The 27,941-nt window shown below is 30.9% G+C and overlaps 2 protein-coding genes across 2 annotated transcripts; one reads left to right on the top strand and one right to left on the bottom strand.

Moving 5' to 3' along the window:
- Window positions 1–1,456: 1,456 nt before the first annotated feature.
- On the bottom strand, window positions 1,457–2,891 carry LOC129221106 (adenylyltransferase and sulfurtransferase MOCS3-like). Its single transcript, XM_054855553.1, has one exon. It carries the CDS (start codon window positions 2,883–2,885, stop codon window positions 1,551–1,553), a length of 1,335 nt encoding a protein of 444 aa, XP_054711528.1. The 5' UTR covers window positions 2,886–2,891; the 3' UTR covers window positions 1,457–1,550.
- A 288-nt stretch (window positions 2,892–3,179) lies between these two features.
- On the top strand, window positions 3,180–27,941 carry LOC129220475 (poly(A) RNA polymerase GLD2-like). The gene is made up of 13 exons (XM_054854896.1): window positions 3,180–3,253; window positions 8,646–9,223; window positions 10,921–11,059; window positions 12,393–12,507; window positions 13,404–13,495; window positions 14,580–14,643; window positions 18,818–18,884; window positions 20,146–20,222; window positions 20,436–20,564; window positions 20,843–20,889; window positions 21,963–22,096; window positions 26,367–26,482; window positions 27,636–27,941. The coding sequence occupies exons 2-13, from the start codon at window positions 8,778–8,780 to the stop codon at window positions 27,767–27,769; spliced, it is 1,560 nt and encodes a 519-aa protein (XP_054710871.1). The 5' UTR covers window positions 3,180–3,253; window positions 8,646–8,777; the 3' UTR covers window positions 27,770–27,941.

Raw genomic sequence — 27,941 nt, 5'->3', positions numbered from 1 at the left:
GTGTTGTCGTTACCGGAGTTGCACCTAAACTACTGTCGTAAATTCCGGAGCCACTTAATGTTAAAATTATATGTCATTAGTTCATGACTTTCAAAAAGAGACATAAAATCTGGGTGTCATGATATCGAGGTTCAAGTGTATATTTTTAAATACAGTGAAGCACCGTTTATACGTTTCTCTTTTATATGTTTTTATCAAATATACGTTTTTAAATTTGGTCCCTGCAGAGTTTAATACGTTTTAATGTGTCCTACTATATACATTTTTTTCATTTGTACGCTTTTTTCATACAGTCCCTTCAGAAACGTATAAATCGTGCTTCACTGTACTAAATATTTTATGTGTTTTCTAGAAAATATAGGTAACTAGTAAACTATATTTTAATTTGCAAAAATCTTTTTTTTTTTTCGAAAAAGGCAAAATTTCTATTGCCTCAAAAATTTTGGAAATTTTACAAAACAATTTTTGCATCCCCCCCCCCCCGAAGCCCATCGAAGATTGCCTAAAATCCAGGTTTAGGAACTTCAGAAAACTTCCTGCACTAAGTTCAGATCCATAGATCCATATTAAACTAAAATGTTTAGAGATGTGCTAGAGTTGCATTTTCAGAACTACAATTCTGGAAAAATTTTGAGTTTTGTAACATTATTGAAGAAATTGTCTAAAATTACAATTTTGGAGCTTCAGAATCGAAAATATGAAGAGGGTGAGTTCCTGCAGATCGGGTCAAGGGGGGGGGGGGGATCGCCTCTCCCTGGTATATGTCCTTATATCAATTTTAACCTTTTTTTCTTTTTCAAAACTTTTAAAGAACAATGACAATCTTTAAAAAATGTTCATTTTTTAAACTTTAAAGCCTGTAAAAAAAAATTTCTCTCAAAATTATCCAAATTTATTTTAAATTAAAGTGCACCTAATTGTCTTAGTTACTTGATTATGATAGATTTGTTAAAGATACCAAAGAGATGACTTCGGAAAGTTTCATGAAAATTTGATGTGGTCAAGTAGGGATTTTTTCTAAAAATTTGATATAGGAATGACCAAAATGCTGAAAAATAGGACCTTTGATTAATTTTTAGGGATTTTGACCAACAAACAATACTTGAATATGGATGTAAAGACGGATGGATGTCTTTGCATTAAAAAGCTCATCATTGAAAACCGTAACCCCAAAACAGGTGTCTACAGTAAACTGCAATTTGTGCTATTTGACATTTATATTTCTGTTGCACAAAGGTATTTATTTAATTTCAGAAGCTTCTGTTTTAAGTTGATCTGTCACAACATGATTGAAATATAAGTTTTTTACTATACCTTTCAAGAAATTAGTTAACTCATAGAGTTTAAAACTAGCACAACTCATTATCTGAAAACTTAGTTTAATAACAGTAATATACAACAATGTGTACATGTCTTGTTGCTGTTTTTTTTTTTTTTTTTTTTTTTTTTTGCAAATATTAGGTACATAAATATCTTACTCTTAAATGCTTGTAATCAATTTGATCTGCAAAAATATGTAAGTTTTTTTAAACCGTATAGAAAAGATACATTTAATACAATGGAAAATTTGGATCTATTTCTTTGTGCCACGCATGGAGTCCACCTACTATATCTTTCCAAGCACAACTTTTAATTATTTTTTGAAGCATTATAACAGCTTTTTGAGAATCATTTCCTCTTCTGCACACCACGTAACTCTTCTGACAGTTTTTCTGTTTTATAAGATTCTCAAGCAATGAAATAGAATTTTCTTGAGTAATCCTTGGAAAAGGGATATTGACAGAGCCTGGTAACTGACATATATCCATTTCATTTGATGGACGGACATCGATTAAAATATGTGGAATTTGGTTTTCTTTCAGCTGTTTATATTCAGAGCAAGTTATGCGATCTTTATCTTCTAATAGCTTCAAATCAGCATCTTTATCTGTCGCTGCTGTGCCACAAAACAACTCGTAATCAATTGGCTCTTTTATTTCTGGCTGTTTGCCACATAGTTTGCAGTCTAATTTTTTATTCCGCACATTTATAATTCTAATATCTCCCGTAAGACCGTCAAAAATGAGCATCTTTTTATGATATGATGGATTCAAACCAACTATTATTTTTATTACTTCTAGAGCTTGAAAGGAGCCAATGATGCCAGTAACTGCGCCAAGCACACCTCCTTCAGAGCAGTTTGTAACAGCACTAGCAGGTGGGGGTTGAGGAAATATGCAACGGTAACAGGGTCCTCCTTGGAAGTTATACACAGTCAATTGGCCTTCAAATTTTAAAGCAGCCCCAGAAACCAAAGGTTTTCCATAGAGTACTGCAGCATCATTCAATAAATATCGAGTGGGGACGTTGTCGGATGCATCAACTATTATATCATACTTTGGAATGATATCTTTAACAGTACCACTGTTTAAAAGAATGGGATACATTTCACATACCAAAGAAGAATTTATGGCTTTGACTGAGTTCATAAAAGAAGCACACTTTAGAATTCCAACCGACTTTTCAGTATGAGCGATTTGACGATGTAAGTTGTTGACGTCAACTATGTCATGATCAACTATACCAATTTTCCCGATGCCTGCTGCAGATAGATACATTCCTACTGGACAACCCAAACCTCCAGCGCCGACAATAAGAACTGAAGCATTTTTTAGAGCAATTTGACCTTTTGTCCCAATTTCTGGAAGAATTAACTGTCTGGAATACCTTGTAATATCAGTAGCAGCGAGATTCTCATATACTTTAAAAGGCACGCCGTTGTTAGACACTTCAGAGTTACATAAATGTGTACTCAACTTAGAGTTCAAATGTTTTATTTCTGCATCTTTCGCAGCAATCACATCTCTCAGTCTCTGTAATTCTGCAGTCATATTTTCGATACTCATGTTCACTCTTCCGAAATGTAAACAAACAGAAAGCTCAGTTACGGTCACGAAGAACATCAATATTAACTACTTTAAGTTTCGCAACTAACTTGCAATACCAAAGCACAATTACTGCTGTCTAAAAAAACATGAAAGATCAAATGTCAAAAAAATCTTACTTTCTCCTTGAAAGTAGAAAATTCCACTCAAAAAACTTATGCTTGTACAGTCATTAACAGGGTAATATGAGACTTCCATGGATTTGATGCTCCATGATGTCTGCTTCATCTTGATGCGGTTAACAGCTAATTCGTCCGTGACATCATTTGTCGTACCGATTTAGGTGTGACTTTTAAGAAATGTTACCAAAATCAAGCTAAACTCTACAGGTACTGGTTGCCTGAATTTTTATCTTTTAAAAGGTTAAATATCTTAGTGTTTTCCAAGTTAATTTTGCTGAAGTTCAAAAATCTGCGAGACAGGAAAAGCCTATGCGCATAGTTTAAATTCCCTTGAAGCGCGTTCTCAATGTCTTAAGCGTCAAAGATACCGGTCTCGCCCAAATTATTTATGTAACTATGCTGTCTGCACGGTTTTCTTATTTTTTGAATTGTTAATTTCTGCATGGAACCGACTATCAATGTTTTTAGTTATTTTAAGTCGCAATTTTGTATAGAGCTCCATTTTTTCTCTATCTTCGCAAGTTAGGGAGTTAGTAACTAAAAATTACTAGTCAGAAGTTTGTTTTTTCCTCTTTTTATTAAATGCATTATAAATACTTACAAGAATGAACTTGAATATGGAATAAAGTAATCAGGCATTTAGGAGGCAACTTTATATATTTTTATTAAAGTTTGCTTCGTTTATATTTGACCTATATTTCATTAACTTTCTTTTATTTCCATTCATTTTTTTCTATAAATTTATTTTGCAGCACAGCTGAGCTTTTTTAATCTTCAGATTTAAAAACGCCAGACACTTATTTGCTCTTTATTTTATTAATTTTTTTTGTTTTGTAAATTTTGATAACATAAAAGTAGTTTGAATTATGATAATATTTTGGAAATTAATTGCTTTTAAGCCCCTATTGAAATTAATGTTTTGATCTGAACGATGAAGTCTTAATTTAACGTATGTGTTTAACTATATTTGTGCATTGTTTAATGCGTATCATATTAGTAACCTATGTATTTTTATTTTAAATATTTATTTTATGAAATTTTCATATTGTAAGTATCTTTATCTTTCATTTGGATCATCCACAAGGTGGCCAATCATCTTAGGAAACTGCTTGTGTATTTGAAATAGTTGCATATTTTTCTTATAGAAATAAACTGTTAAAAAAAGAATTAATGTAGTACTATATTTTTAATGCACAAATTTGCTTGAGTCTATATTTGGTGGATTTGCATTCATTCATTAAAAATGAAATATTTGTCATGATTGCATGCAATTTATTTTTACAGTTAACATAATTTTTAAAACTGATTTGCCCCATTTATTATTACTGATTTGCACCATTTTTAACCTGATTTGTCAAACTTTGCTGTTGAATCTATCAGTAAATTAGGGCTGGGCCAACATAAATGTATACTATTAGAAAATACTTGGGTTTGCATGCATACAGTCAGGGCCGTGCTCAGGGGGGGGGGGGGGGCAAACTGTGCCGCCACGCAGGGCCGCTAAAATATATTGAAGTTAAGGGGCACTAATATATTGTGAAAAAAATATCTTCTTTTCAATGGTATCAGCGAAAAGAAGATGCAATGGGGTAAACGTGATTTCTAACTATTTTTCATGTGAACGATTTTGACAGCCACTTAGGCAGCCAATATTTTTTAGATAATCAATATTTATGCTCTGCAACTATAACCTATTAAAATCATGTGTATTGACAATAGAATTACAAAGTATGAGCTTTTGAATCATTTTTGTTCAGAATTTATGACATTCTAAAATCCAGGAAAAAGTTTCTCCACTGCATTTTTCTTGTGTCTTTGCATGAATGTTACATAAAAATTAATGAACTCAAATTCATAAAAATACTCGAACGTATCGACAACTAAAAGTACTTTGAGCTCCTAAAATTTCGGGGCTTTTAGGCGAGGTCACAAATTTGAGCTACAGAGCTTTGAAAATAAGCTATTTTTCACTTGAACGGTTTTGATAGTCACTTTGGATGACACTATATTTTAGAAAGTAGATATTTAAGCTCTGAAACTGTAACCCATTAAAGACAGGGTTTTTTAAAATATAATCATGAAGTATGAGCCTTTGAATTATTTTTGTTCAGATTTTATGACAACTTAAAATCCAGGAAAAAATTTCCCTGTCACGCTTTTTCACCAGTTTACACATGTGCCATAAAAAATCTAATGAGCTCAGCTTCCAAAAATACTTGAATGTATTAACAGCTAATTGTATTTTAAGCGCCAAAAATTTCAGACTTCCAGTGTTATAAAATTTTCTGTGAACTTACTCTAAACTTTGTAGTTTTGGCACAAAAAGCTGATCCGCTATTTAGGATAACATTTTTTGGAGATACTGGATCCTCAGGATTTGGATCTAGGAAGCTGAAAATTTGCATTAGGTTAGTTTCAAAGGACTACACCTCTATAAAATTTCATCCAAATCGGAGATGGTCGAACGGGGACCCCTGGGTCACTTGACATGGAATGACTATATTTGCTAGTAGTAAAAATAAGTGAAAAGGCAGAAAAAGGTCGAACTTTTTCATTCTTTTTCCGAACGTTGTTTTGAAGTTAGATTTCAATTTCGTATTTCATCCCTCCCCCCGGACTGAAAATAATGCAATTTGGGTACCAGTCTTTATTTCATCAATTACATCTCTTTCGGATTCAAAATTTTTTTTACTACAACCATTTTTTGTGTCATTTTTTTCACATTAATTTTATAATTACTTATAAAATCTCAAACTAACTTATACGGCTAGGGGACGCACTACAGCTGGTTATGTTTTGGGACAAAATAAATAACAAAAATGATTATTTATCGACTATTAATACAAATTTCGCACAGGGCCGCTAAAACTCTAAGCACGCCCCTGCATACAGTTTACAAAAAATAACATAAGGAAGAGCACCTTTTTACTACAAAGTTCTTTTGAGAAAAAGGATCCTTTTAATTGAATAAATTTATCCCTTTCATTAGGAAGCTGGCGCACTCTTCCCCTTTTTACTTCCTTTTACAAAAAAGGAAGTATTGTATTCGCGAAAAAATTTTCACTCAAAAATCGCCCTTAATTTCCATTTTGCTCACCCCCAAATGAATGTTGAGTTTTTTTTTTCGATTCGACCACATGCGGAAAAGTGCCTAAGAATGTATAGACACGCGAAATATCCATTTTGACCATCACCGAGGTAATTACAACGACTTTTCTCGTGACGTCTGTATGTATGTGCGTATGTGCGTATGTATCTCGCATAACTCAAAAATGGTATGTCCTAGAAAGTTGAAATTTGGTACATAGACTCGTAGTGGGGTCTAGTTGTGCACCTCCCCTTTTGGTTGCTTTCGGATGTTCCTAAGGGGGTCTTTTGCACCTTTTTGGGGGGAAATCATTGTTAATTTCGATGTAAACTCAAGTGGCGTTATAATTTGTCGGACACTTGGCGATATATCGCCAGTCTTTTGGTCGCCAAGTTTTGTCGCCAACTTGGCGACAAATTTGGCGGAGTTTTTTTTTTGGTTTCAATTTGGCCATTGTTGGTGATATTTAGAGAATAAATATTGAATCACATTAAAATAGCGAATAATAGGGAAATGACATTAAATTGGAGTAAAAGGAAGTCATGTGATGCACACATCAGCTCGTTTGATCTGAGGGAAACATTGTACACTTTGGCAACAGGCCTTAGTTACCAGGGCATTTCTTCAGACCCACCTTTTAGCTTTGTGCCTTAACATTTTCCCATTGTTTTCATTAAAAGTCTTGGCTACTAGTGATGGGTATAATCGAGATCTGGGGAATCCAGTACTAATCAAGTGATTGACAATTGAGATCTTTCGAAACCGAGATTTCAAGATGTTGATAATCGAGATCTTTTGAAATCGAGAACTTGAGCGATTGACAATAGAGTTCTCGAGCGATTGACTTCTCTGTTATTTTGAATTGAGATCTCCGAATGTTACAATCGAGAACTGGAGATACGGTAATAGAGAACTTGTGATACAATAATCGAGATCCAATCCAGACCTTGTTATAATCAAGTTCTCGAATGATCTTGAATAATCTAGTGATTCGATTATGAGAACTCTTATTATGCCTATCATTAGTGGGTACTAATAAAAAGAGTAGACTAATTTAAAAGTCCACCCACTTTACAGCAACTAAATATTAAAAATTTCAGATTTAGTAACAAGAGATAATTTGAATTGATAAAACTGGTTAAGTGAGAATAGATCTATTGTAAAAAGGAGAGGAAATTGAAGCTGCAGCTATAGGATACAAAGGCAATGAAATAGGTGGGTTTATAATAATGTGGTCGTTTTAAGATTGTTTATCGCCAATCTCGCAAAATGACTGAAGGAGTCGGCGAATTGGTTTATGTGTCAGTGTAAATTTCATAAAGAAGCTTCATAATCTTGCAACAATATTTAAATTTAAATTAACTATCAATTGAAATTCAGAAATCCAGTGCTTTAAATCAATGTATCCCAAGATTTTTAGCGTAAAGCTAAGGATTATGGGAGTACAACTTCCAGCTTAAATTTCTCAACATAGCATGTCATCTCTGTTGATTTGCTAAACCCTGGAGTAATCAGTACATCAAAGTATGGTTCGTGTCTGGAAACAGCAGAACTAGTGAATAGAAGAATTTTCAAGGGGATTTCTGGGATTTATATAAGGTTATAACAATCATTTGATTTAAAATGTTAGCACCTTGAATGAAATTAAAGATGAACTGTTGTAGATATTGTGCAATTGCAAATAATATATACAGTATATGGGATCCATAACGGCTCAGGACCGCAAATTTTTCCTCATTTCAGAATTTCCCAGGCTTTCAATTCTGACTTTAAAAAATAGTAAAAACTCTCCTGTTGTGCGTTTCTCCTGGTTTCGCTAATGATAGCAAAAAATTTCTTTTCTTTTTTGATCAATTTGAATGAAAGACATGCTAAAACAGCAGTGTGAGACAGTTTGCAGTGTTGTATAGTCCACAAATGTTGTTTTTTATTATTATGCATTGTGCCGATCGATACAATAGGCTTTGTATTGCATACTTATGAGTTGAAAAAAAAAGAAGAATTAATCATTATCCAAAAGTGGATGTTAAAAGATTGCTGCAAAACACTTGTTAACGCATGACATGTAACAACAAAAAAACGTTTTAGAAAAAGCTGAACCGAAAGTACTGCTTTTGACTAGTAATTGCCGAAAGTAAAAAATTTTGAACCATTAAAGCTGAAAATTTTTTTCTGTTATATTTTGAAAAAAAAATATTTTAGGAAAAAGTGCCGGATTCCGCCACAATGTTTTTAATGTGAGACAAGTAAAAATGAACTTTATGTAAAAATAATTATAGTATACAGTATAACTCCAATTTAATGATTATCAAGGAACTGGAAAAAAGTTATCATTAAATCAAGGATATCATTAAATCAAGGATATCATTAAATCGTGGAGCATAGGCATCCAATGAATCAAATCTAGACTAGTGAAATGTATCATTAAATTGAGAAAATTGTTAAATCAAAATTGTACTGTATATATATTTTTTATAAATCTACCTTCTAAAATTTTGTTTTTATTTTTAGATCACATAACATCAAGTTCCTTAGCAACAATTCTGTAATTGCAAAGAACCAAAAATGAGAGCATACAGCTTTGATTAAATAGCTTTTAACTAATCAGCAAATTTCCCTTCCAAAAATCATTACTAATTTGCTATGTTTCAAAGTTCTTATCCAGCATCATGGTTCATCAGCAGCCAACTTCCCAAAACTCCATTCCTTTTTACGTACAGCGATTTTTCATTACTCTCGGTCGACCATCTCACAGCTTTTATGCCACTACCTCAGCATCATCCACTGTTCGGGACGTCACAATTGGCATTTGATGTTCCTCACATGAAAAGAATTCCAGTCAACAGCTTAATGCAGAATGTAGACACAATGAACAGTTACCTGCCTTTCTTTAGAAGACGGAATGTTAACCAGTCTTCCTTAGATAGGCAATGTTCAAAAGAAAGCTTAACTGAATCCTTGCAGACAGACAGTGGAGTGTCTAGTTCAAGATCTTCAACTCCTTCGTCTGTTGAAACTTCTGAAAGCAATGATGTTAAGAGCAGGATTTCTCCTCCTGGCACAACAGCAGCAAATATGAATGGCTTTCGGTCAGTATTTTTCCCCCTTTATGTGTTCAAATTCATTGTATGGTTTGGTCGACTTAATCAATTGTTATTCATCATCCAGTTTTTCCCCCCTCTTCTATTAGTTGAAGTTTCATAATATTAAAGATTCTCTTATATTTCAAAAGTTAATATGTTTAGCCTGGAGCAAAGGAGAGTTGGTGGGGACACAGTTCAGTTGTTTAAATTTATCAAAATGAAAGATGTTAAGGCGAGGGGTCTGTGCTAAGGACGAGGAGTGCAAAGCAAGAGGAAGGGTCATTGGTTTAAGCTATTCAAATCTCAGGCTAATTTGTAAATTAGGAAAAACAATTATTTTAGTGGGTTGTGGGCACTTGGACAGCTTACCAGAAGAGGCTGTAATGAGTAAGTAGGTAGATAGCTTTAAGAGGGCTATTAATCTTCATTGGGGGTTAATAAACTAACTAGGACCAGCTTAGCTGGACCCAATGCCTGTTGCTGGTTTCTCGTATTTATTCTTTCTATGTAAAGATATTGTTGTTCTATAGAGAAGATTTCGATAATTGGGAATCTGGCAATCTTTCTTTGGCGTCAATCTTTGGCTCCAGCGCCTGCGCGAGAGATATTTTTCTTTGAAAATCTAAACAAAGAGACCAGAAACATCTATTCACATAGCATTATTATAAATCAGCAGGGTTACCAAAATTAAACTATTTGAGCCAAAAAGAAGACAAGCACGCCAGATTCCCAATTATCAAAATTTTCCCGTTCTATATGTTGATGGATACTAAAATTTCAATCAGATAACACCTAAACTTTTGAAGGTCTATAAGTGTATCGGCTACATCTGTTGTTCTTTGTAAAAGTGAAATATTTTCTATTTTTTTATGATATTTATTTATTTTTTTAAGAGTTCTATATAAGAGAATTTATTTAATTTGAGTAAATTACGCTGATTATGAATACAATTTGAAATAAATGCTACTACTAGTACTTTACCTACCTTTAAAGCATATTCTATAATTATTCCATTTCTATAATTATTCATAGAATTATATTATACTTGATTACTTAAAATAAATTGAGTATCTTTTTCAAGGATGAAATACTTTCATAAAATGGTTGAATTACTGTTATTTTTCATTGTGAGCAATGAAACCAACCATTGTTGAAACCCCTCCCTTCACCTTTTTTTTCATTGGTTGGTAGCAAACTCCGAGTAACCCGAATTTGATGCATCTCCCTACTTGTCTGGTTTGCAACTAATCTAAAGTTTGTGTTTTCAGCACTTAATTGTTTTTAAACTAACAAATGATAAAGTGCGATAAATTCATAATGGTATTTTCCCAAACATATTTCTAAAGCAATGATGAGAATCTCTCCCATTTAGCAGATTTTGGCTTTTTTGAAAAAATTTAAAAATTGCTTGACATTGGAGACGAAAGATAATTTAGCCAGAAGTTCTAGATAATACCAGCCTTTTGCTCATTATGGAATATCCAGTTGTAAAATTTTAAACTGTCATGTGTCTGTGCACTCTTGCCTATTGTCACTGAATTTATTTTCTGACATAGCCTCTTTAAACTTGTCTTTGAAGGATACTGTTTTTTTTTTTCTTTTCTTGCATTGAAAATTAATTTTCATATCTGGTTGCTAGATTTTATTTTTTAGTATTGCTTTCAAGCCTTCTTTATAATACAGTGAAGCTCATGTTTATGTAGGAAGAACACAGATCGTGGCAAATGTTTCCATGGACAGAATTTTCGCCAGTTTCAACACAATCAAAAACAAACATCCAATACAAGGAACTCAAGCATTCCAAAAAGATATCTTAAAAGTGCTAAAGATGAATGGTTTAAGGTGAGCATTCAATCTGGTGGATTATACAAATGTTTAAATTTGACAAAATCTTCTTTCAATTTTTTTTACTCTATGAATTTAAAAAGTTTATCAAATCGGCAGTTAGTTTCAAAGTTAGGTTTTAAAAGGACAAGATATTTTTTTCCCAAGAACTATAAAGTGATTAAAATACAAATATGTTAATAATGCATGTATATGTTTGTGTGTGTGTTAAATCAAATGATACACTACACAAAAAAAAAGGCTTAAAAACACAGAATTTTTTTGAATGGAAATGACATTGGGCTTATTCAGGTGCGGATCCAGAAGGGGGGGGGGTGCATGACCCCCTAGGCTCATTAGTGATGATGGAAGTCTCAGCAAAAAAGTACAAAACAAGGCACTCAACTACATTGCATATGAAGCAATAGATAACACACTGAATGCAGCTAAAACGATGAAAAATTTAGAATAGCCATATAGAGGTTTTGGTGTTTCTCCTAATTCAACCAATGTCAAGACAAAATGCAACATTTTCTATCAAAAATGCAGATGCTAAGAACTACCCCTATAAATAGTATTTTCAGAAAAATCCTGAAACATGTCAACTTAAGTTTGTTCAGTTTTTTCAAGTTTTCAATCATAGTTCAAATGTTTGTAATTAAAATTTAAAATAAAAGAATATATTCTACCCTCTAAATATCCCAATCATCCAACATTTAGGGATAAATTTCGCGACATTAAAAGTGTTTGTTTCTCGATAAAAAATTTACGGATTCAATATTTTTAAGTGCTCTATCGATGGGAAAAGTTTTATTCTAATCTGTAACTCACACTTGAGTAGGGTTACTTGCATGCTATTTTTGCAAAGAATTATGAAGTTTTCTTCTCATAAAAACTTCTTTATTTAATTGTGAGCTTCTGTGAAATAGCATTGAATGTTTTTCTTCCTTGTTTTTTTAAGAGAGAAATGTTAGAAATTTTGAAATAAATAAGATTTCATATTAGGTCAAAACATGCTGAAAATGACTGCATGTAAAATATAGATGATTAATGTTCTGTACGGATTAGTGCTTGAAAACCTAATGAAAAGATGAGTGTAAACTAAAATGTATGTTTATTGTTTCAGTTAACTAAGATACAACGCAGGAATAAAATGTTCACAAATATTATTTTAATGTTTTTCATTGTATCTTGCAATTTCAATTTTTAATACTTGCTAGTTTTATTTTTTTATGCAAGTAACTTACTGCTTGTCTAACATATTTTATAAATGAAGCTGTGCTTGTTGAACATGAAAATATTTCTTGAAAATTTACATGAAAGTGTAATATGTATTTTTCTCTTATTGCAGTGCTCTGTAGATATTTGGGAACATTATCTTAAAACTAAACAAAAAGATGACATGTACTTTAAGAAAATGGCTCTTCGAAGTGCTGTGCACTCGCTTTTGTGTCAAATATTTCCACGTAAGTTCTTAAGTTAAGCATTCAATATTGAATTGATTTCACAGTGGAAGGTTTACATTAGTTCTTAATCATTCAAACTTCAGATTTAATTTAATTATGTTTTAAGTGAATATTTAAACATAAATATCAATAAATAAAAAATGATCAAATAAGCTTTGTGCTAAAATATAATTAAAGTGAAAAACCAACGTAAATAAAGCACAAATTCTTAAGAAATTCTCTTTTTTCTTCAGAATTTGTGCTTTATTAATGTTGGTTTTTCACTTTAATCATATAAACATTGATGTTCTGAAACACTTTTTTTTTCAAATTTAAGTTTAATTACCAAATGGTTCCACTTTAATATTTCTCTGTTAAAGAGAAACCTGTTGGTACTAGATAATTGTTGGCTTGCAAGTCCTTTAACATGCTAAAAGCAACTGAAACTCTATTAGAGAAAAAAACAAGAAAAAACAGTTAAAAAAAATGTATTGTGGTGTTTGTTCAGTTTTTCTCACCGTCAATCAAGTAACTATATACCCCTCAGCATGTTCAAAAAACTCTTAAATTGCATAATTAGATCCAGCAACTTTGCTTTTTCAGAAAATGTTGAGTTATGCTGTCACAAGGAACTAACAAATGTTTTATTGTAATTCTAATAATGAGAGATAATGTGAATTTAAGTGTCAATTTTGTTAAAATTTGATTTTTAGTTGAAAAATAGGTAGTTTTTGTTTTTATTGAAATTTGCATGCTAAGTACGAATAGTAAAGAAATTGCTTCCTGATTAATTTTTAAATCATGCTCTAATAATTTCTATTTAGAAATGCCTTTTGCTTGTTTGGTAGTAAGCTGGTACTTTCTCACTGTGCACTATGTTCTATATATTAGCATTTGAAATGTATGTATATTTTTAGACTGTGGCTTAAGAGTTGTTGGATCATCTGTTAATGGCTTGGGTACTAATAATAGTGATGTTGACATGTGTCTAGTCCTTTCCCCTGCAGAGGTTTGAAAACTTCTTTTCTATTTTAAGAAATGATTTTGGCATTTAATTTGCTTTACTTTACTGCTTATTCACTGCTTAACATTAAACACAGCAATTGAAATGGAAGGTTACAAAGGCAGTAAATTATGAAGAATTGCTTTTTTATACGGGTGGGTAAAAAGTCTTAGTGCATAAAATTGCTTTGAAAATAACCTTTAAGATTTGTGTGCTTCTTACTACATCGTCGCCTCAGAGTAACAGTAAAATATCTTAGTGTTATTTTTGATATTAGATATCTTACTGTTGCTCTGAAGTCAGGCGTCGACATAGTTCTTGTGGTGTGTAAAAAGGTTTGATTTTTGCTTTTTAAGGGCTTTTAAAAGTGCTTAGTGTTTTTTTTTTACAAGGGGGCAAATAACTTGGTTTTTTAGATCAGAAAAAGATTGCCACTTGACAAGGAATAGTCGAAGACTTCTCTAAAGCCTGGAAAAGTCATGGAATTATGCTCAAAATTTGGGAAAGAACAAAAAAAAAGTTTCATTTTTAGTTGCTCACATTTCATTTTTACTATCTTAGGCATTCATTTAACTTGCTCATTCATCATTCACACATTTGTTCAATTAATTCAATCATTTATTTGTTATTAATTCATTTACTGTTTCATTCAGCCTTATATTGACTCTTTTTTTCTAAGAAATATACTTGAATTTAACCATCAAAAATGTTTTATTAGAAGAATATTCTAACTATCACCTTGCCCCATAGTCATTAGTAATGTTCTAATAGTTTTCCACTTTTATTTGAAGCTACAAAATCATTACCAAAATTTAATTATTTCAACATAAGTCTCTTATGAAAATATATTGTTCTTTCTTGATACTCAGAGATTTTTAAATTGCCAAATAGACAAAAAGTTTATCTTAACTATTTTACTTTGCCTCGCAGTCCCCTACAAAATATTTCATTGTATTAACAATATGAATTCAATTCACATGTTGTGTATTTGCCAAATAGCGTTAGTCTTTCATATAAATTTAAATATTTGTTTTTGCATATTTTGTATTTCTGTTTTACATTTATTCTCATGAAAGTTTATTTTGTTTAGATAGATCAACAAACTGAAGCTACCAATCTACTTAAATATGCTCAAAAGTTGTTGCTGCGTTGTCGTAAGTGTTTTTGAAGAATATATTTGAAAATTCTGTTTGTTAAGTTTGATATTTAAATTACAGGAAAGCAAATCTATTAAACCATATCATGCCAAATCTGTTTTCTGACTTCATCCTGCTACAAAAGTGTCAAAAATTCTGTTTTTGCAATGTATCGCTACATATAATGTTTTCAGCTATTATAAGTACAGTAATGCATAAGTTAGGGCTTCAAATTCATATGCTACTCTATTTTTCTTTTAAAAATTGGCTGTCTTGTGTTTATGTAACCTTTGTTACTAAGTACATTTTATTTTCAAAAAGAAAAAAAGCTAAATGTAATTATGAAGAAAAAAATGCCAAAGATATGCCAAAAGGAATTTTTAAAACATTACAGTTTAATTAGGAAGGCACCAAATGCTCCACTGATATTCACTATACTGTCTATTTAGTTAACAAACCGAATATTGGGTTTGACCGAATACTTTACTATTTGGCATCCAAATAGTACACAAATTTAAATACTGTGAAGTTAGTAAACAAACATAATTTTTTCATACAATCAATGAAGGTTATTGTATAGTACCATAGTACAAAATAAATTCAAACTGTTACCCAATAATATTATCACATTCAAAGGAATCATAATGTAAAAGAGAGCATGCAGATGTTCAATTCAAAATTGTTGCCTTTCAAATTTACTTAAATCTTATGGCACATAACATTAACTTTACTATTAGTGACTCATTTAAGTATGAAAAAGTAACCAGGGAGAAAAAATCTCATTATTTTAATGATTAATAGATATGCTAAGTCAATTAACTTTCTTCTTATTTTTTGCAAAACATTTAGCTGGAAAAGAACAATTATCATTTGGCAAATATGTAAAAAATGTGATTAGCAATTTACTAAATGTGCTTTTGAAATATTTAGTTTCCTTTTTATTTATTTTGAATTTATAATTCTCGATTAGAGATGAAAACAGTCGGAAAAAAACCGGAAAATTTCTGAAAAAAAGGAAAAAAAAACGTTTTTTTTCCGAAGGAGTAAAATTTCACTTCGGAAAAATGGAAAAAAAAAATGAATTTTTCAACTTTTCAGGGTTTTAATTGAAATTTTCAGCAAAAAGTGAAGAGAAATTTTCCCACTTAAATTCTGGTGCAATTGCTCCCTCCCCCCGTTCTATGTTAAAATACTGTCTAACCTTAATGCAAGTTGTTGTATGACAATATAATTTGCATATAGATCAAAAAAGTTTAATAATACTTTTTGCAGAAAAACTTAAACCAATAACCTTAGTGGAGAATTTATTTTCCTTCTTCATGAAACAAACAAGCATAATATCAACCACAAAACTATGTTTCTGCTTATTATGTAAAATACGAAACGGAGAACAACTTGGTTCTAATAACTCAGTTTTGTTTAAAAGTGCTGGTATGACTACTTTTACTACTGTGCTTAGCACGGCCATATGAATAAACTGAAACTCCAGTTTAAGTTTTGGTTCAGCTTAACAAAAACCAATTTAGTTTTGATTTAGACTTAGACTGGGTTGGAAAAAATCAAAACTCAATAGCTTTTATTTTCAGACAGTAACATTGTATTATTTTTCTTTCAAAAAAAGAAAATCATGTTTGAAAGTCGAAAATTCCATTTAATATTTCAAGTTTCAAAGGCAATCTAAAATATAAAATATAATTTTTATGGTTAGACAAACATTACCCACTATTAATGGTAGAATGACAACTGGACTTATTTCTGGTGTTTGATCACGAAAGCTCTCAGTTATAAAACAAAAAGTTTTTTTCTTCTAATTAATCTTACCTTTATGTGTATTTTTGTCAAGCAGAAAAAGAAAATGTGTGGATAGTATATATTTTTTAATGCTTAACCTGTTATATGTTCCAAGAAACACAGAGCTATTAAGAAACCCTAATTTTATTCATAAAGAAATCAAAATTTCCATTTTTTCCAAATTTTTCCGAACGGTTTTTTTTCCACCACTTCAAAATTTCCGGAAATTTTACATCTCTATTCTGGATTAATTTTAAATTTATAATAGTAGATAAATTAAGAATCTTAAATAGAAGTACAGATTAATTTCACAAAAGACCCAAAATAGGTGTAAACATTTTTTAAATAGACTTAAAATAAAAATACTAATTCTAGTTAATAAAATTTAACCAAATGTTTGACATTTCTTGCAACCCTAGTTTGAATGTTTACTTTTTTAGCCCAAAATGTCAAACCTTCTAAATCTTTCAAATCGAAAAAGAACATACCTTTTCTTTCCTTGTCTTCTATTTCATCCTTAAAAAGTTAGCAGTTTTTAAATAAAATTGATAATTATCATGATCTTTACTGTTTTTTTTTTTTTTTTCACTACCTTTAAGGTAAAAATGCGTTAGCATAAACTTGTAATTTTGTAAAAAGTCCTCAGTTTTTCTCTCCTTGGTTTCATGTTAAACATTTTTTCATTTTAATTCACTTCTCGAAAATGAATTTCACTCCTCCAAGAAAACCTTAACTAGGGGCTGGCCAGAGGAAATTTGGGTCTGTTAACTGACCCTTCACAAAATTCTGATAAACAAAAACGGATCTTTCACAAATTGTTTATTGAAAGAGCAAATCTCAAATCAAGATATCCCATATTTCCATGTATAAAAAGTTAAATTAGAGGGAACAGCTTGTACAAAATCTGCTAATTTTGCAAAAAAAAAAAAAAAAAAACCGCTCTTGTGATGTTCCTGCAAGAGATAAATAACTACTAAACTACTAACCCAAATAAGTATAATGCTTGTTGTTTCTTTGAAAGAAATTAACAGCTGAAAGTGGCAGTGGAAAAATGATTGTTTCAGATAGGGTTACCAACTTCAAAACTTATCGCAATGCCACTTAGCCTCTGACGGTGCAATGTTTAACTGCTATTTTTGGAGGAGAAAGTTATATGGGTTTGATTTTTGATGCTAAAAAGGATAGTTAATTTTAAATAAGCTCTTTTATTTACCTTTTTTTACATCCAATATGAGAATCATATTTTGTTCTTTTTTCAAGCTAACTTCGCTTTATTAGGATGCAGATAAATGAAAAGTCTCTTTATTTTTATAACAATGCTCATTTCAAGTTTTTAAAGCTTACACGAGTCAAAAATTAAAATGCTGAATGAATGTTTTTTTCTTTTTTGCTTCAACTGTGTCCAGATATTAATGATATGTTTATCATAGGACTCTAAAATGCAGTTCTAAAATAATTTTATCAAATATTTCTTTTACAAGCTGTTTTTATACTTTTGATGCCTTCACTTTGAGGATTGCAATCTCTTTGCATCCGGAATGGGAATCGAATTTTTCCAATTTTCGATGTTTGGTACACTTTGTTAAGAAGTAAACAAATAGAATCTTTTTTAATTTTTATAAAAATCACGGAGTTTATATAAGTTTTAAATGAAATTCTGTGCTCTTTAACTAACAGGTCTTGGGTCAATGACTTAAATGCTGAACCCCTGCCTGAGTTTTTTCTTACAATTATTTTAAATACTATACATATGACATTTCTAGTATAATTTAACATAATATAGAACGGTAGATGAATATCGATACTGGAGGGGTGCCCATCTCCCAGAGAGCGATGCCCCCCCCCCCAAATACTAGAAAAATACTTAAGATATTCTTAATAGAAAAGAGGAAACACACTCAATGATGACTTAAGTGTCAATAATGCAGTTTGTGCCATCTCAAAATTCTAAAAATTTTGTTTTTACAAAAAAAAATCCAATTTCTTTTATTTTTCACAAATTTAATTGATTTTTCCCCAAAATATTTGATTTTTCACAAAAAACGGACCCTGTGAAAAATCCTGGACAGACCCCTGTTAACTATCTGCTTGGAGTATACTTTCATGCATGGTTTCTACTACACTATAATTGAATATTCCAACTGTGTTGTTAATTTAAGGTTTTGCATGTAATTCATTCTGTCGTAATACCATAATGGTAATGTGCATCCCCAACTGCTAATGTATTTTTCTTTCTAAGTTGCAATTTATTTGCTTGATCAAGTTGTTAAATTTTGCTGTTTTCCTGTATTTTTAATCATTCATGTAATGTGTATTTATTGTATTTATTTATTGTGTTTAAGTTTATAAATGTTTTTTTTTATTTACAACTTTAATGTGTCCTTCTGTTTTTAAATCATAGCTTTCATCAAGACTACAGATCTGATTGCTGCCAAGGTTCCCATTTTGAAATTTACAGATATACACCAGTAAGTAAATGTTTAAAAATCAAATTTTTATTTCCGAGATTTGGTTACAAAATTATATATCTGCTTTTTTACTTTTTATACTGACTGTATGTTGTTGAACCAATGTCTATGAAACTGATTTTATTTGTGTTTGATTTTGAGGTTTTTTAAAGCCACCTGCAGTATTGAAATTTGAGCCATATCAACGTAATTCTTTTAAAGAAAAAAAAATATCCTTTATAATTATTTTCCAGTGTTATGAGTGCAAACCCTAACCTTTGTATGCACCAAACATTTTTACTCTCCTAGTGATAATGTGACTTACATTAGTCTGGCTTTGATGTACAGATTCAAGTCTATAAATGGGTTGCTGATGTTTCATTTATTGTCATAAGAATAAATATTTTAGTTGAAGATTTGACTTATTAATTAGGCAGGTTTCATTTTACAAGACCTATTTATGCCTTAAAAAATAGATATATTTTAATAATGTGAACACAAAATGAGAAAAAAATATCAAAAAGCTTATTGAAATATTTTTTCATTTAATAAGCTTAAAATACTTACTCATGAAATTTCTTACTCTAAATATTTCATAATAAAATAATTTTTGTACTTTTACCTTTAAAGATGCCCTTATTTTTCTTCTGATTTTGAAATTGGGACATTGAAAAAGATTGAAATGTCAATTATTTAGACTTAAAATTACATTTTTTGTATGTCATGAAGAAAATAAAGTAAGTTTAATTTGAAAATAATTTTTGCTCTTTAACTTTTGATCTGCTCCGTTTCTTCTAGGCGCAAAGTGAGTGATTGGTGATTTGATTGTGTATATTTTCAATATAATTTATGTGAAAGCAATTCATAGCCCAAACACTTTTAAGTCCAGTTCTACTTATAGGATTGAGAGTAGTAGTAATTATGTGGTGATCAATTTGAATTGGAGAAAGGTGTTATTTTTTTAAAATGTATCAATAAATAATAGTTGTTTTGCTTTCAAAGTATTGATTTACTTGTATTTCGGTCATTTTATTTTGTTTTGCCATTGAAAAACATTTTTCACTGCAGCTAATCTTTTTGCTTTTATGCATTGTTTAAAATCTGAAGATATCTGCTTTTGTTTTGTGCATTAAAGATTATCAGGAAGACAAATCCCTACGATTTCACACTATCTAAATCATTCGAATAATACTTTGGAACATAAACCATTATTTTTTTCTAGTTTAAACAAGTTGTTTATTTTAAAAAATAAATCTTTATACCATGTTTTTATTCTTTATAGCAACATTCAAGTTGACCTAAATATAAACAACACAGTTGGAATTGCTAACACTCAACTTCTTACTGCTTATGGTAAAGGTATGTTCAGTTTAATGTGAATTTTTTTCAAACATAAATTATGCATCACTTTTATGCTGGTTAATAGTTAAAAATAAAATAATTGTGTTTTGTTAATGTACTTCATTAGAATGCTCTTATTACTGTTACTCATTTTATTTTAGTAACTGCGGTTAGTATTGTTAAATATCATTTGTATAGCTACTGTAAATAACAGTTAATGTTTTCTTCTAGTGGATTGGAGAGTTCCCCCTTTGGTACTAGTCATAAAGAAATGGGCCCAAGACTGCCAAATAAATAATGCCAAAGAAATGACCCTTTCTAGTTATTCCTTAGTACTCATGGTTATTCATTATTTGCAATGTAAGTTTTATTATTGTGCTATCTTTTTGTTTTTACTTAAAGATGTCAAATGTCCAAATAAAGCTTGTGCGAGTGTTCAAATCTGAGTTATTTGGCGATTGAATCTGTCATCAAATGTTAAGTAGTTCTGCACTACAGGTAGCGCAGTCAGAAAAAATTTCTGGGAGGGGTTTTCAAAATCGAAAATTGTTGCTTTTTTTTCACATTCATTTATAATGTGAAAATATTCAATATATTGAATTAAAGAGTTTTTTTTCTAACAAAGATTGTTGTTTCAGGTGGCTGTGAACCAGCAGTCCTACCTTGTTTACAGAGGATGCAGCCAGTGAGTAAAAATGAATTTCACTTTAAAATAAGATAAATATGTGCAGCTATACAGCCTGACCACCGATAATATGGGAAGATAAACATCCTGTTTATTGGCGGAAATGGACGCATCCATAGGCTTACAGGGGTGGTAGTCTGTTTGTTATAAATGTGCGCTTTTGCCTCTTAATTATTTTGACGCAGTTTTGTAAAAATGACACTTTGTTCACTGTAATATATATTTTTATTTAAACTATATTCATTCTATACTGTCACTACAAAAAATAATTGTATGATTTTGCAACATAATTTTGATTTTACCATTTTGCTTTTGCATTTCCAGATGAAATGAAAGCTTTTTTTTTTCCATGGAAATTCCTTTTGTTCCCCTCATTTTATTAAAGAAAATGTAATAAATTAATGAGACTCTAGTGACATAAAACACTTGCATCAAAATCCCACCACTATTATGCTTTCTCCCCTGCTAGATTCATTCAGATGGAATCATCTTAACTTGGCTGATTGCCAAGTTACATATAATTCGTGGTCAAACTGTATGTGCATTAATTTCGAGAATTACATTAATCAAAATTAAAAATAAGATAATCACATTTCTTGTATTTTCTTCGTATTTTATTTTTATATTTTGAGAAAGTATTTAAATGTATGATAAATTTATTTTCTAACAGCAGAATGAAATCCAACGTCAACTTTTCTTTGATATTTAATGAATTTTTTATATGTAAATTTTGGCACACACAAATTTTGTTAAAATACTTTTGTCCAAAACTTGTTAAATATTTTATGTCAATGACTAATAATGATCAGATTCACCATAAAAACATTACATTATAAGTAGAAAAAATTAAAATGTAAATAAGTGTTCAATGGGAGATATATACTGATAGTTTTGTAGTTTAAGTTTTTAGTTTCCTCAAATTAAGTTAATGGCATGTAAAGTAATTTCATTACTGGTTTTTCTCTTAATAATTATGATTTTTAGGTGTTCATTTAAAAATGTGCAAGATTTTTAATGTTTTATTTAATTATGTATTTTTAAAATTGTAATCATGATTAATTTTCAAATTGTAGCAAAGGTATGAGCCTGCTGACTGCTGGAAAAGTCTCATTCCATATGGGGAACAAATAAATTTCCATTCTAAAAATACTCAGTCACTAGGAAGTCTATTGAATGGATTTTTCGACTACTATACAAATAAATTTGAGTATGTATAAATTTAGATGAATATATATTTTTTAAAATGGAGTTTTTTTTTTTTAAATTTGTCGCATTGCTGCATTCTGACTAGTAGCTCATAGTACCTCTGAATGAATTGTATAAATATGTCTAGGATTTCACCTTTATATTTCACCAAATTATTTTTCAATTTATTGGGAAATAGGGTTGTTTTCTTTAGTCAAAAGTAGTACTTTTAGTCACTGAAATTGATAGAATAAGCAAAAAAAATAATAACATAGACCCAGGAAATACTTTCATTTTCCCAACAGTTTTTTTTATAAAATTTTTTATGTGTCCGATTTTGCAAACAAGGCGTGGTCTTGATGACGTCACAAATGATGCTCTTTGGCACATCTTTCTATTGTGTTCCCACGTTATGGTAATCAAGAAGCAAATTGAAATTGCGCTCTACTCTTGCTATCAACCATATCGTTGCCAATACACTTGAGTAAAGATGCTAATCAAATATTTTGCTCTGTGAATGGCAAACACTGAATGGCATTTCATCATTTGTGATGTCATCGGCAAGAAAGGTAAACAATGAAAGCGCACTGATTTAAGTAGTTTTTTAAAAATATTAAACTTAAATTATTTTTAAAATAGGTCGTCGTTAAGCATGTTCTTTCAGAAAAAAAATACATTTAAAATTTTGGAAACAACCCCGTTGATAACCTTACCAACTTAGGTCTGGTTTTAATCTTATTTTTGTGATGTCTAGGACTTGAATTAGATGTGCATTTAGGCAGCATTTCTACTATTCTGTGTATTTTGGCAGTGAAAGGAATAATGACCGTTGTTTAATACACTAGATTTTTCTGGTTCAATGCATTACCTACTGATACTAGCTGTATTTTCTCTTAGTGCGTTAATGGTCATGATGGATGAACAGCAGTGTTTGAAAAATTGTGTGAAGCTACATATTTAAAATTTGTCTGTTCATATAGCTTTTGTCTTTCCAATGCAATATTCCACATGAAATTTTGCATGGTTTTTTACTCTTCTAAAAATGGTGGAGTTGAAAAAATAAATAAAATGCTTTATCTATATATATAAAAATGGAGTTTGATAAATTTGTTCCCTAAGATCTCAGAAACTACCCGGCAGATTTGACTGAAACTTTCACCGTTTGTTCAGTTTGGTACTGGGAAGGTTTATAGACCAGTTCGAAAAAAATCCGATTGATAGTTCCCTTTTTATTCCAATTTTAGTCCCAATTTTCGCATAAATGTCCCAATATGGCCTTGGAAAAAAACCTGCACATATTAACATTATATGTCCATCGAAAGCGCCAATTTTTCTGCTGAAGGTAGCATCTGTTCGAAGTTTCTAAGTTGTATAAAAAACGAGTTATGAGCTTTTTTGTTCCCTGTTCGAAGGCTTTCATCAACCCAAGTCATTAGTTAGTGTGTCATCTCAACTCCCAAGAATTGTTGTATTGTTGAATATTTTTGCGTTTCGCCTGACTTTTTGAGGCTTTTCTCAAGTCAAATCTTAAAGTAATGTTTTTCCACAAGATTGGCTAAAAATAAATGGATTTGGCTGATCATTTTACTTTTAAACGGAATTTATGTAATTAATGGTTTATTATTATTATTTAAGCTGATTGGACACTTGCTCACTATATCCAACCAACCAGCAGAAATATTGCCAGAATTTTTTCAGAAAGATTTCAGTAGCTGATGCATTTGGCAGTTTTTTCCTGTGTTGCTGTTTTTGAGCCCAAAGACTACGTAATAATGTTTCTCAGCTTTCACCATATAAACAAAATATCGCCAATCAAAGATACTTAAAAAAAAATACTGTGTAAAAATAATTCAGCAACTAAATTAGGCAAATCCATAAACTGCACAAAAACTTCCATTAATTTTTCTTTTTGCACGATTCTTTTTGTTCGCATCTTGCAACAATATTTCTATAATAAAAATTAGTAAGGAGGGGGAGTATTATCGAAAGTGTCCCAAAATGCTTCTCGCAAATTTGGTAAGATTTTAAACCACAACAAGTGCCCACAATAATTGAAATTTCCCAAAATAACTAAAGCAAGTGTAAGGGGAACACGGGCGGCTACATTTTTTAAAACAGTTCGTACATCAATAGCCATACAGAGAAGGTTTTAGATTTAAAAAAAAGTACTAACAGATAAATCTTTTTAAACATGTAAAGTTTAATTTCACATTTCGGAAATTCTTCAAATTTGTATATGCTTAAATGTCGTGCTTTCGTTTCTAATTAAATACTATTTTGTTCTTTATACTTATTGCTATTTTAGTTTAATGAGTAAGGAAGAAGCTCGATTTTTAATCACGTCAAAAAGGTTTGTTTTAAATTCTTTCGCTTAAAACAGAAAACAAGGGCAAGTAACGATTGTTTCTCGTAATTATTACTGACCCAGGCAACGCCGGGTATTTTTGCTAGTATTGTGTAAAATGCGTACATCTGTACATTATTATTTAGTTCATGCAAATTTTCCTCATTTTTCCCAGAAAAAAAACTGGGAAAAGTTTTCTTTTTTCTTCTCTTACAATAATTACAATCAGGGCTGCAGAGTCGGAGACTCCTGGAATTTTATCCCCTTCAACTCAGACTCCTTTACTCCAAAATCAGCCTGACCATGACTCAGACTTCACAACCCTTGCAGACTCTGCAGGAAAATGGGACTCAGACTATTAGAATTGCAAAACCTTCGACTTCCGACCCCTTTACCCCAAAATCAGTCACTCCAATTCTGCCTCTGCAGCTCTGGTTTCAAAGTGACATAATGAAAGTATTTTTTTTAGAAATGCTGTTAATCATGCCAGATAAAAGATTCTCTTGTGTGATTTAAGTCTGTAATTGGGCCATTCCACTGTCACATGTGGACAAAGATGCTTAAATTTCATTAATATTTTGTCATATCTTTTAATATTTTAATGAAACAGGGGTAAGTGCATTTTTTAATCTTTACATTTGATACAAGGATACTCCTTACAGTTGTATTTTTATTAAGCAATTTTGTCGTTTAAAATTTATTTGCATACATCATGTGAGGACATCCAAACCGGGGTCAACCTCTTGTCACTTGCTTATGAATGAGTTAATAATTTTGCTCTATTAATATACAATGTTAAAATAAATTGTAGATTTTGAGAGCAAAGGTTCCAGTGTGAAGGAAACCTATCTCATTTATTGAAAAACAATAGTTTAAACCATAGACTAATAATAAGAGTAGACAGAGCTTTGCCAGACTTGCTGATGAAAAAATTGGTTCATGGATACATCATGTGACTGGTGGAAGGGCTTGGCGAAGACTTTGGTAGCATGGTTGCTAGATGGCAGGATTATCTATAGTTTGGCACTCGACATGTATTTTAAGATGTAATGTGTTTTTATTATAATTTTTTTTTCAGGTGCAGAGATGATTGAACTGTTTTTCTTTTAGTTATGCATTATTTTGACATTAGTAATTAGTTTTTGATCACAGTTTTCAGTAACTTTTATTTCATTCGGAACTGCTACGTCAGCATTGGCGTAAACGTAATGGCATAAACGTTTTGCTTTAACGCAAAAATTTACTAATCTGTATCTTAAATTGAAATTGTAGGTAAAAATCTTACCGTTTGTCGATTTTTTTTTTTTTTTTTTTGGGATGCTTGCATCTTTAATTGCTTAGAGAGTTATTGAAATTGAATAAAGAAAATACACAATACTATCTAAACGAAAAACTCACTATATTAACAAAATATTTACAACTTAGAATAACAAATTTACAAATCGGACTCCATAAAAGATCATTTTTCCGTGTGCCATCAATTCTATTTATTTTATTTCTCGCTCGCGTTGATCGTCGGCTACGATTAACGCCTGCTGTTGCTAGGATATCCACCAGTCACATGATTTGGTTTATGAGCAGCAAAAAGGTTGCCATAGCTCGGTCTACTCTTATTATTAGTCTATGGTTTAAACCATTGAAAAAGGGTCATTGCACGAAAAAATAGTCGCTTTGTCCCGCACGTGACGGTTCATGTATTTCATTTAAAAGTAATTATTTAAAAAAGTAATGATGAAATCTTTTGCTTAAGGAATCAGATTTGTTTGTAATTTGTTACACAATGTAATATTTGAGACGTCATGTGCTAGGCGAAATTGTTTTCCGTGGAATGACCCTATTTTACTTCATTTAATTTTCCCCCAAAAAATTGCTCTCTTCATTAATTTGTGTTCACTGTAACTGCTCGGAAAAAATGCGGGTCTAAAGTGTGTATTTTTCCCTTTTTTAGCTTTTCGAGAGATGTCATTTCTGTCCGATTGGGTTGCAAGTTGCCAAAACAAGTTGCTATGAATTATAGGTCCACAAAGAACAAAAGAGGACATTGGAAGTTTATATGCATAGAAGGTATAATTTTTAAAATATGTTTTTCCCAAAACTTTGCCTATCACATGGCAGTCTAAAATCATACAAATTCAGTTTTTATGCTTTGAAACACAGTTATCTTACTAGTTTTTTCGCTTGCATTTTAAAAGTAGGAGCTTGTTATTGCAGAAATGCTTTCTTAATTTCTCTGATAAGTGGAACTCTTTTTAACACGCTTTTATTAGCTTTACTTATATGTTTGTGAGTAACTCTCCTTTGGACTAAGGGCTAGTGGCTTATTACTGTTAGTACATTCTACCACTTTATGAGCGGTCTAAGGAGCGGGTCTTCGCTGACGTCCACCTCCAGGAATAATTGGGAATGAGTTCTACATAGAAATTAAATTTATAATCTTGCAACTCAATTTTCGCCCACTTTTTGTGATCGGATTCTTTTAAAATTTGGAATGCAACCTCAGACCCGATGACAGTGCAATATTCTATAAGCAAATTAATTTATTAACGAAAAGTTATTAGTTTATTATAATTAACACGCATTTATTGGCTTAACTTGTATGTTTGTGGGTCCAACTTTCCTTTGGACAAATGGCCAGTGGCTTATTAGAACTACAACGTACAAATCAGAGCTGCAGAGTGTAACAATGTTTGCACATGAATTTACCAGAAAGCATTCAGAATGTCTGATGCAAATAAAATAATATTTTAAAAAACTAAAAAAACACACTTTAGTAGCAAAATGAACTAAAAAGTTAATAATAATCTTTGGATGACAAGTATATAAAGTAATTGACCAAACACTTAATTTTACTGTAATGAAAAAAAATCGTGGGGTGCTTGTTATAAGTTGTCTTAAATTTTTTCCACTTGTTATCCATGCAAAAATGTAAATAGGCAGCCCCCCACGCTTTTTTTTATTATAGTAAAATTAAGTGTTTGCTTTATATACTTGTCATCCAAAGATTATTTTTAACTCTTTTGTTCACTTTGCTACTAAAGCATGTGTTTTTAGTTTTTTAAACTATTTTATGAATGCACACTTTTTGTGACAGAACCCCTAGTTTATCTTCAATCGCCTTATACACAAGTCTCTGTATTTTGTATCTTATAATGTTGGCAGCTAAGCATTATTTACAAAGTGTCATATGCTCGTCATTCATTAAATGTTTTCATTTCAGAGCCATTCAACAGAACAAACACAGCTTGTGCAGTATATGATCAGGATTCATTCAGCAGAATTACCAGTGCTTTTAGAAGTACCTGGCTCCAACTGAATCTGAGGAAAGAACTGTGTTCTATTCTTATTTCATAAATTTGCACTTTTTAAAAATAGAAAAAAAAAGGGTCGCATTCTAGAAAACCCAAATGCTGCTTTTGATTCTTTGAATTTAGTTTTCACTACACAGTGAAGCTTTTCAATTTAAATGATAAAAAAGTAAAAAAAAATAAATAAAATGTTCAAAAAATATTACAAAAAAAAAAAA

The sequence above is a fragment of the Uloborus diversus genome, chromosome 4 (genome assembly GCF_026930045.1).
Source record: "Uloborus diversus isolate 005 chromosome 4, Udiv.v.3.1, whole genome shotgun sequence".
In the NCBI taxonomy this organism is placed as follows: Eukaryota; Metazoa; Arthropoda; class Arachnida; order Araneae; family Uloboridae; genus Uloborus; species Uloborus diversus.
The sequence above is the reverse complement of the archived record's forward strand: the minus strand, read 5'-3'. Positions and strand labels throughout refer to the sequence as shown.